The 9,711-nt window shown below is 45.5% G+C and overlaps 1 protein-coding gene across 2 annotated transcripts; it reads left to right on the forward strand.

Moving 5' to 3' along the window:
• The first annotated feature begins 1,338 nt into the window (after positions 1 to 1,338).
• LOC122375186 lies at positions 1,339 to 4,580 on the forward strand. 2 transcript variants are annotated; one of them, XM_043354436.1, is made up of 4 exons: positions 1,339 to 1,418; positions 1,874 to 2,006; positions 2,720 to 3,045; positions 3,163 to 4,580. In XM_043354436.1, exons 1-4 carry the CDS (start codon positions 1,367 to 1,369, stop codon positions 3,387 to 3,389), a joined length of 738 nt encoding a protein of 245 aa, XP_043210371.1. In that variant the 5' UTR covers positions 1,339 to 1,366; the 3' UTR covers positions 3,390 to 4,580. The 2 variants fall into 2 exon arrangements, with proteins under 2 accessions (XP_043210371.1, XP_043210372.1); XM_043354437.1 differs by having other exon boundaries at positions 1,347 to 1,363.
• The last annotated feature ends 5,131 nt before the right edge of the window (positions 4,581 to 9,711 follow it).

Below are 9,711 nucleotides of genomic sequence, written 5' to 3' on the forward strand. Positions count from 1 at the left end.
GTGGAAATCCAGGACCCCCAGCCGGGCGCGGGATAAAGGACATAATTCATAACCAACTTTGACTACCTTGATGCCATATTTCCTATTGGACAGTTGTAAGAGCACGTGACGTCAGCAAAGGTTACCTAACGCTTTTTTGCTAATAAATACTTACAGAAAAAAGATACAGCCGCAAAAATGGTCTCATTGTGTTCAGCTCGTCAAGGCGCATCGAATGATATACATGATGACCTTGAACTCACGTAACCTTGAGGTCAAGCGACCTGAGTTAACCTGACCTGAAGCCAACCTTTGACCTTGACCTCTCGAGGTCAACACATACATGTTTCGATGCGGAATGACGAGAGAATTACGATGGTACTTTTATTTTTGCCCTAGCTTGATTACTTCAAAATCTATTCGTAAAAAACTGTCATCGCATCTAGAGTCGCTATTTTGACTTTTTTTCGACCCCTGTGACGGCTGGGTCAACCTCCAAAATGCTTCAAATGCGTCGTAGGACACGCGTCATTGCTGAATGTGAAGCTGACTCGCCTATAACAAAAATCATGGCCTCAAGCTAACACCGGCCAAATTGCCCCACACCCCCGGCCAAATAACCCTGCTAGTGGGGCAATTTGGCCGCTTTGCAGACCTTTGTAATACATCACAATGTCCATATAAGTAGGTAGTTACTCTATCATTTCAAGTTTACTGTCCAAGAAAGTAAAATGTATGCCACACCTGTCAGCGTTGAAAAAATGCAGAAATGTGTTGTCGATTTTTAGTTACATCGTTTTCTAAAAAAAGCGGCCAAATTACCCCACTCTCCCCTATTCATTCATTCAGGCAACATTCATAATCATTCACGCTATCAAAATCATTGGACAAGATCAGCTGGATGTAAATAAAAAGGATATTTTGATATCAGTGCCGTAAACTCCGGCCAGTGCTGCCAAATCCTATTTACGGCATTGGTAAGATTGGGCCCAGGTCACTGACCGACGTAAGTTAGACCAGGGTATATTGACTTACAGGGTATGGTCATTTGGCAGCCCAGGATTTGTGACGGATAATGCGCAGCAAAGACATCTCTGGCGCATGCTTTTAGCATGATGATTCTTTTTACAATATATGACGTATTTATTATTTTATCACAGTTTTGTGATGATTTTTTTTTTAACTTTTTAACCTTTATATATTTATTATTTTTTATTTCCAAATATTCCATGTTGTTGTCAATGCTGTGGATATCTTTAAAAAAGAATTAACGTCATCAAAGATTGAGTGAAACAATTTACTACTTTCACGTAAACTTGACCTTGTTGGTAATGGGAAAAATGTAATGTAAACATATCAGTCTCTGTGCTAATGTTGATTTGTGGTAATGGTAAAAGCTAGTTATTTCTTTGAATTGTGGTGGAGTTTTGGTGCAGTAGGTATGATATGTAAATTAACCACCCGCTGAAATTCAATGCAAGCAATTTTGAGCTGAAATTTCTGCATCATTTGCGCTGAAAGCTGGGGTCGTGCTGTGAAACATCAAAGAACTCACCTTTTCAACTCACCTGTTTGGGGTTCCCTGCCTTTAAGAGTACAACATAGAGACGCAAATGTAAGCCCCAATAAAACAAGCCCCTGGCCGGAAGTTCAGACCCTCTTCAGACCCGCTCGCAGGATGAGTCTGCTGCTAGATTTACCAGCGTGCTGAAAAATTTGGTGACCACCATTCCCAGTAAAATTCTGCTGCAGCCGTGCACCGAAAAATTCAGCGGCCACCATGCGCTGAATTTGGCGCATGCGAAATTACGCCAGGCTGCGACTTGTGCTGAAATTTTTGACGCAATTCTGCCATTACTCCGAACATATTTGGCATGTGTATTTTTTTTTTCAGTCTGGGCGTGGCGCAGCCAGAGCAGCTCTGCGCTCCAAGGTCCTGTGGTGGTGAGCGTCTCGCCTCACCAGAGGTGGACTGGCGATGGATGCCAAGATGCCAGCTTTCAAACACCAGGTCCCAGAATCAATGTGTAAGTATGTACATTTACCTTTCCAGACTTAGCTTTGCCTTAATAATGCTGTGATTGTTTGGAAGACTAATAAATCTTGCATGCTTTGTACACAGGAAGACTAGACCATTAGGCAAAACATTTTACCTGCATTAAAATTGTGCTAGTGAGTGGTGACCAATATGCATGTTGCTTTCTTGTCCATAAACCATTTTTTGGAAGAATTGATTCAATGCAACTTGAATAAAAATATGTACAGTTGTCAGTTACACATAAGCAAATACCATTTTACTTATTAAATTTAGAGTTGCTCAGTGATTGCACAGTTTCTGAAAGAAAGATGGGTATCATGATGCCTGTTGTTCTCGATTATTTGTTTTATAGGGGTGCTGCAGCGTCAACAGGCTCATGATACTTACTACCCTTTTATTATGCCCTTTGTCCACGCCATTGACAATATTGTTCTGCAAGAAAAAGTATAAATTAAGTGTTTTTGCTGGATAAAGGATGGGATTTCTTTGTTTGTTTCTTTTTGTAACTACACGCTCTGCGGCTGAACCTCTACCTGTATGGAGTGTGCCATGTCATGCTGCGCCGCATAAAAACGCATTATGTTATGCCGTCCTAATTGCCTCGCATCGTATCCTTTAAAGACAATAATTTAAGCGTGAGCGTAACGTGAAAGGCCACAACATCGAGAAACTCCGACACATTTTTTCCCTATTTGTTGTCAGGTCTCCGGAATGGCACGACAGAAAGTCCGACCCGCCTACGAGCTGCTGTCTGCTTCGTGCGGTCTGGCCGCACAGACGTACTCGGTGCATGCCCGGAAAGGAGAAAGAGACAGCCTTCCTCTTCACCATTGACAGCGGCATGGACGTCCTCAACAGCGGCCATCCGAGGGACGCCAAAACACTGCGGAGAGGCTGCTCCGGCACTCCCGGGCAGGAGGACGCCCTCTCTAAGCTGGTGGAAGAGGTGGAGGGACTGCGCTTCGGCTCAGCTGGTCACCTCCTCCCGTTCCAGAAGGGTCTAGTAGTGACAGTGAAGGTGGAGCGGGGTCTGCTCGCTGACGTGCAGCAGCGTTTTGGCCCGGACTGCTAACTGCTACTCCGCCACGTCACCCAGAACCGGCTTTAGGGCTCGTTCAGCCACATCCGCGGCTCTGGCGGCGGAAGCCCCAACCCCACGACGACAGAGGTGAAGGGGCGCCTCCGCCTGTTCACTCTGATCCAGCTTGCGCGTCACGGGCCCACGGCGTGCAGATTAAGAGTCGCTCACCCGCGGCGCTCCCGGTACCAGCGGCGGAGGCGGAGGCGGGGGCAGAGCCGGGGGCAGAGCCGGAGGCAGACGAGGACCAAGCCGACCAGGCGCAGATGGTGTGCTGGAGGCGGTATGCCCTGAGCCGCCCCAAGAAGTTCCTGAGGGGACGGAGAGCCTGGAGCCCGTTCCTGACGAGCCAGCCCCGGACGCAGAGGAGGAGGCGGAGCAGGAGAGGGCGCAGCTACTGCGAAAGGCCGAGACAGTGCATATACCGCCTGCGCCCTCAGCGGCGTTGGACGCTGAGATTGGTGTGCCGGCCACCGAAGGTGCAATGGCGCATCTGGCCGGCTACATCGCCAGAAAATGCGGCCCCAGCTTCGGCGCGCTGGCGATGGCATCTGAGGACGCGCCAGTTCAGACGCTCTGGACTCGACTGCGCAGCGCGGCCGGCGGACTCACGATCCCCTCCCAGCCCTGCTTAGACCTGTTTAATCAGCTCGAGGCGGAGTTCATATATGTTTCACGTGTTCGCTGAAGTGTCTTGAAAATGCTTAAATGTGTGCCATTCGTGATTTGCCTGATGATGCAGTACAAGTACTGTGAAACGCGTTGCAGTTAATATAGCTGATGATATGTAAATGCAGTCTACATCCATATCGTGCTCAAATAATGTAGCGCACAAGCTACCCTGAGGTAGGCTTTGAATTCACCGAATTTTCCAGTCGACTGTTCAGATGGAAATCAACTTAAGTACCCTGGTATGCTGAATATGTTTTCGTATTGTTACATAGCGTACCGTCGGACAGAATGGAGTGCTATGCTGCTGTGACATTCATCGAACCTCCCGTTTGTGCATGTGTGCACTTTCACATATCGTGCTATCTGAAATTGAATCGACCTATGCCGCTGTGCCGCTGCCTGGGTTGCCGGCGACAGCGGCGGGGCGCATCTGATCGGCACAATGTTACAGATCAGGATCCGTCCTGTCTGGAGGTAGTCGGACCGGTGTTTGTCTAGCCAGATGTACTCCATCGTATCACTGATGTTCATCTGTAAGGCTGTGTTCTTGCCTAATGCTGCTTCCACCCATTCAGTCAGTTTTGAATTGTAATAGAGGAAGCCAGATGTCATAGATGTCTTCGTTTAAGGGATTGTTTTCGCATGTCATGCATCGGAAATACAATCAAAATAGAATTAATTGATGATCAGCTATGCAACCGCAAATCAGCAGCATCGAATCTATGTACAGCATTGTTATGCACTTCTACAACCGAAGTGATCCGACGAAACACCAGCGACCATCAGCCAAAATATAACTTTTATGCCCTGGAACCACAAGTGTTTGCTAATTCGATGCACATGAATACCGCGACTTTTCATGGAAATCAACAGTTATTATCACCGGTTACCAAAAACGTTATTGCAAGACATTCATTTAAATGATAGCAACACAGCAACGCTAGTCAATGGGATGTAGAACTTCTTTCGGTGGCATATTTTGCATACTTCTCTACTTTTCTTCAGTAAAACTGACCCGGGATGCATAAGGTAATCCATTTAGCTTTGAAATGACATTAGAAGTTTTGATTTGAGTTCCATAGTTCCTGAGATAATGCGGCTAGAAAAATGGCTAAAATCAGGGATTTTCCCATAGCTCAACATAAGTGAAGGAAAAACTTCAAGCTCTGGTGACGTCACGTGAGGAGGAAGCTGCCAATGACAATGACCGGGGGCCGAGTTAGACCATGGATGATATAACACTGGATTGATGTCTCGTGGAAATTAACATTGGGATCCGCGACATTGGGATCAGGCCTGCCATCTAGCGAGAAAATTATCGTAAGTAAGGAGCAAGCCGAGTGAACGCCATCGCTCAGCATTATGACACACGTGGGTGTGGTGTGTTAGTTGGCTTGAAGTGCAGATTCCCACGAGTTGGAGGTAATCTTACTGGACCTGAGACGACAAAAAATGTCTTTAATGCTTGAAAGCCAAAAACGTCAAGCAGCCTTTAGGTAATAACGAAAATAAAATGCGTGAGACGGTGTGTATTGAACGCCCAGTCCCATCGGCTTGTACGGCCTTTTATATGGTCATTTACTCGCAATGGTACAGCAGTTTGACAATATGTCATGCATATTTGGTAGGCTTATTCCTTCTTCTCCGAATTTCGCCCGACTTTCTACATCTTAGTTAATGTTACGGCACGTGCCACGCGCCTTACTTAGGGGTGTCGAAATTGTTCCACATAAATAACCCCGCAATGGCTAGGCCCATTACAGTAACACTTCGTCAATAGTTAGGCACCCAGTGGCCAATGCATTTCCATGTGTCACCATGGGGGTGCTACTGCACATGCGAAGTGCCGCTTCCATATCTCAAGAACGGCTGGGCGGATAATACTCAAACTTGGTACACAAATGTCACATCGATGCTCGTACCGCATTGATCAGTACTTTCATTGGTGTAGAGTCGTTAGGAAAACGATGAAATGAGATGGGTGGTGTTTCAGCTTTTCTGTTCCAGCAGTTGATTGATCCGCAACAGTAGACCCTTGTTTGTGTAGGCTTCATCTTCCTTTTCCACGCCTTGTTTAAAATAACATTAACAGTGCATACGAAGAAGATCACACATCAAAGTTGTTTTAGGCGGCTATGTTGGGCCAGGGCTGCGGAGTTGTAGTCAGAGCCAGCGGATCTGTTCCGACTCGGAGTCGGTTGATTTTTAAAAGCTGTAGTCGGAGTAGAGTCGAACGTGACCGAAAAGTCATCGACTCCACATGGACTTACCAGGGCTGCAGAGTCGGAGTCTGTCTGAATCGACAGTTCTGGCCGGAGGAGTCGGAGTCGATATTTGGATACCGGAATCGGAGTTGGAGTCAAATTCACTGAAATTTCGTCGACTACGCAGCACTGGTTGGGTCCTTTTCATAGAGCGTCTTGAATGACACATTGAGCGGTAATGACGTTAGCAATGCCGTTAAACTTTTTCATTAGACTTATAGATAGTACTTATGTACGTTCGTTTTGTTCTTTGATCGGATAATTTGTTTAATTTAGGCCATTGACATATAATAAGTATAGACGAACTACTCGCGTCTTTGCGGCGTTCCTCGTCGACTAAAGAAGCAAATTGTTTTCTGAATTTACAGCGCAGGACAAGGGCAATCCTAACCTTTAAGCACGGACGTAGAAATAAAAGTTTGCTAAATATTTAACGTTAATTTTATTTTAAAATGTGTAACAGAACGCTAACATTTACTACAAAACATTTATTTAAACGTTTAAGGTTTGAAGTCAAGCCTCACGAAATCGTCTCCATGGTAACGGAATAAACAAAGTCATCGCCATCATTTATTGTTGCCGCATTGCAAATTGCGTAAGGTGTGTTGACAGTCCTGTGCACATTAAACAAGAAAAGATAATTTGTCACCAATAAAGAGCACAAACAAATGTCAAGCACATATTGCACGTGATAAGTGAATCATTTCAAGGCGATAAAATTGACTTACGTTATTACAGCAAGCATTTCAAGCAGTGTCTTCTGGGATATTTGGTATTTATGTAATTAAAGCATTTTATTTCATTTTCTTTAGATTTATCCTGTTTATCTGCTAGAGCAGTCAGGCACTGATAATTTTATCATAATGGCTAGAGTCAAGAGAAGAAAAAATCTGAGAGACACTTGCAATCTTCACAAATGTCATAAGAAACGGCTTGGAAGAGGTCTACCCAAGGTCTACCTAAGAAGGCACATGCCTATTAGGGCGGGTCGATGGAAAAAGTTTCCATGTGAAGAGCGATTTTCCTACGGGCTGATCCATAAAACGGTTAAAACATATTTTTTGCGAATTTTTGAAAAGGAACTGGGCGCGCCGTCAACAAGACCACTTTTGCTAATTTTTCTCGTTGTTTGCAAAATGTAGTGAGAAAAATTCAAGAAAGGTACTATATTTACCACTTTCCTAGTTCTACATGCTTACCCCCGCCTCTTCACAAAGTTTGGAAACCCCAGTGGCAGAATCGTGCTCAGAATAGCGATTAGCATCGGCGCTCTGAGCGCAACGAAACCAGCGCCATCTATTGAGCGAGTTTGGCATAACATTGATTTTGACGGCTTTCCGACCGTTAAAAGCTGACGCAGCCGCTGCCACGTCGGGTATATGGTGTTCTTTGGTGTTCCTAGGTGTCTGGTGTTCCTTATTTGACACTAGGTGAGTTGTACCCATTCGATCCGAAATACTTCAGGAATCATAAATTGCTCCGGAAGCTATACCTATAGTGATATCGCCAAGAAAACAGCGAGATGCTTAACTTTGATACCTATATGTTTATCAGTTAAATTAAGTTTTGCAGACAGATAACATCAGTCCAAACCGTATGTTCATTTTTTGAATGCAATGTAGCCAGCCACCTAACCGTCCTAGGACAGAAAATCACACTTCGATAATTGATTCAAACGCCGGCATGAGAGCGTTGCATTGCGTCCTGATGGCACACGTGATGTAACCGAGACGTGCTCTCTTAATAACAGCAACGTATGCTGCCTAAGTTAGGAACCGGACGGCTCGCTCCACTGCCTGAGTAGTGAGTATGGTATGCACTGGATCGAAATTAATTTGTTAAGCAGCGGGTCGAAGGTCACCCTCTTCCAGCGAGATTGCTATTGGTGACTCTGTAACGCGTTCTTTGGACCGATCTATGAGCTGCATGTAGTGCATGACTTGTTTATTGCAAAATGCTGATAGAATCGCATACCTTTATGTCTCCTGCCTCATTCGCTTCCTATACTTTTTTGCCATAAGTGTCTCGAGTCTTTTTATCACCATTCCTTAGTTCAGCAAGCATCGCAGTGTATGCACTGTTTGCTGGCTGTCTGTATCGGCCAGTACAGCCCAAAAAAGTTTCGTATAGTGAGCCCGGTACTTATTCCTGTCGATCACTGGGCGAATAACACAGACCGGTGAGCTGAGAGGTCTCGCAATAGCTGGATGCTTTGGAGTAATCCGTCTCTGCAATGTTTACTCCGTAATTTCGGACCACATTGGGACATAGTGAACAACATTGAACTCGGTGATAGTTCGAAGCTGGTCAATATATGTTGTATGATGGGCGATCGCGACGGAATACGTAACTTGCAAGCTGCCAACGTAAGCCATTTTACCAAATTCAAGGGCTCAAGCTTCCTTACTGACAGCTACCTCAGGATTTGTCAAGAGCGTGACGCCTGCTTCCGGGCTGTTCAGAAGTACTTTCACAGGGAGATGAAACTTACAGGATGTAGTATCATCCAGAGGTCTCACAACTTGTACATATATCTCGGATTTTCCCTAAAAATCACATGAGGTCAGGTCGGCCACGTGACCTCACCATTAGGTATAAGTCAATGGGAAAAATGAAAACTGCTATGTTAGCGCCGAGAACTATCTCAAACTGTCTCCAGCACATGGAATCGTGATTTCTTTCACGCCTTGCAAGGTCCGATGCTTCACTTTTGCATTGTTGACATTGCGTGGCGTCATTTATGGTCACTTGGGTCATTGTTAAAGAAAGCGCGGTTTTGAGGCTCATGATTACATATATAACTGCAATGAAAACCGTAAGACGGTTTGACAAAAGTCAGTTTGTCAGTTTGCCCAGCATGTCTTATTTTCTTGGCCCTATTTTTAATATAATTATTAGCATGAGGCTTACGGTTTTCATTGCAGTTATATACTTGGGTCATTAGAGTTTTTCATCAATAACTCCCCATCAAATTGAGTTAGCGAGTCGGGAAATCCACCAATAAACTCAGGAAGACCTGCCGATTCGAGTAATATGTAACATGACCTCTGTCAACCAGCTTCGTGATCTGGGGGAGCTGACCTGCCCTTGACCCGAGGTCAACACCTCAAGTTGACCTCACCCGAACAAAAAGTATACCATTCGACGCGCCTGAGCGAGGCGAACACGATGATGCCAAAATCGCGGCTCTCCGACCGTTTTTTTGCGAAGTTATGAAAACTGAACCCTGGCCCTTGGTCACTTGACCTGACCTCAAGAGACCTTAAAATCGGGTACCAGTACCTGCGTCTTGTAACGGCGCTCACGCTTGTTTTTTCCGCGACGCTCTAGCTTCATCAGGGGGGGGGGGGGGGGCGAAACGGCGAGGGAAATCGTACCAACCAACCCCCCCCCCCCCGGCCGGCGCGTATGTAGAAAACCAATAGGTCCGGCGAATTGAATGGGAACATGCAACATATGTATATTTGAGCTTGCACCGTGCTCAGAAAGGTTCAGAACAGCCGTTTTCACGACGGTTGACCGAAAGCGCCAAACTTGACCAAATCTCAAGGAACCTACCCTGAAAATTCCATGAGCCTGACCCAAATGACCTTAGACCTGTAACCTTTTTTTGGGGGACCATGTCAGGGGGGCCATAAAACATGCATCGCACAACCCTAGTAAAGAGTAAAGTTGGTTCA

This window comes from Amphibalanus amphitrite, unplaced genomic scaffold (genome assembly GCF_019059575.1).
Source record: "Amphibalanus amphitrite isolate SeventyFive unplaced genomic scaffold, NRLGWU_Aamphi_draft 001791F_arrow, whole genome shotgun sequence".
Lineage (NCBI taxonomy): Eukaryota > Metazoa > Arthropoda > Thecostraca > Balanomorpha > Balanidae > Amphibalanus > Amphibalanus amphitrite.

Coding starts and splice junctions, on each gene's coding strand:
- LOC122375186 (XM_043354436.1), top strand. CDS start 1,367: ATGGTAAAAGCTAGTTATTTCTTTGAATTGTGGTGGAGTTTTGGTGCA. Junction 2,007..2,719: donor CCAGGTCCCAGAATCAATGT/GTAAGTATGTAC, acceptor ATTTGTTGTCAG/GTCTCCGGAATGGCACGACA. Junction 3,046..3,162: donor GACAGTGAAGGTGGAGCGGG/GTCTGCTCGCTG, acceptor CTGGCGGCGGAA/GCCCCAACCCCACGACGACA.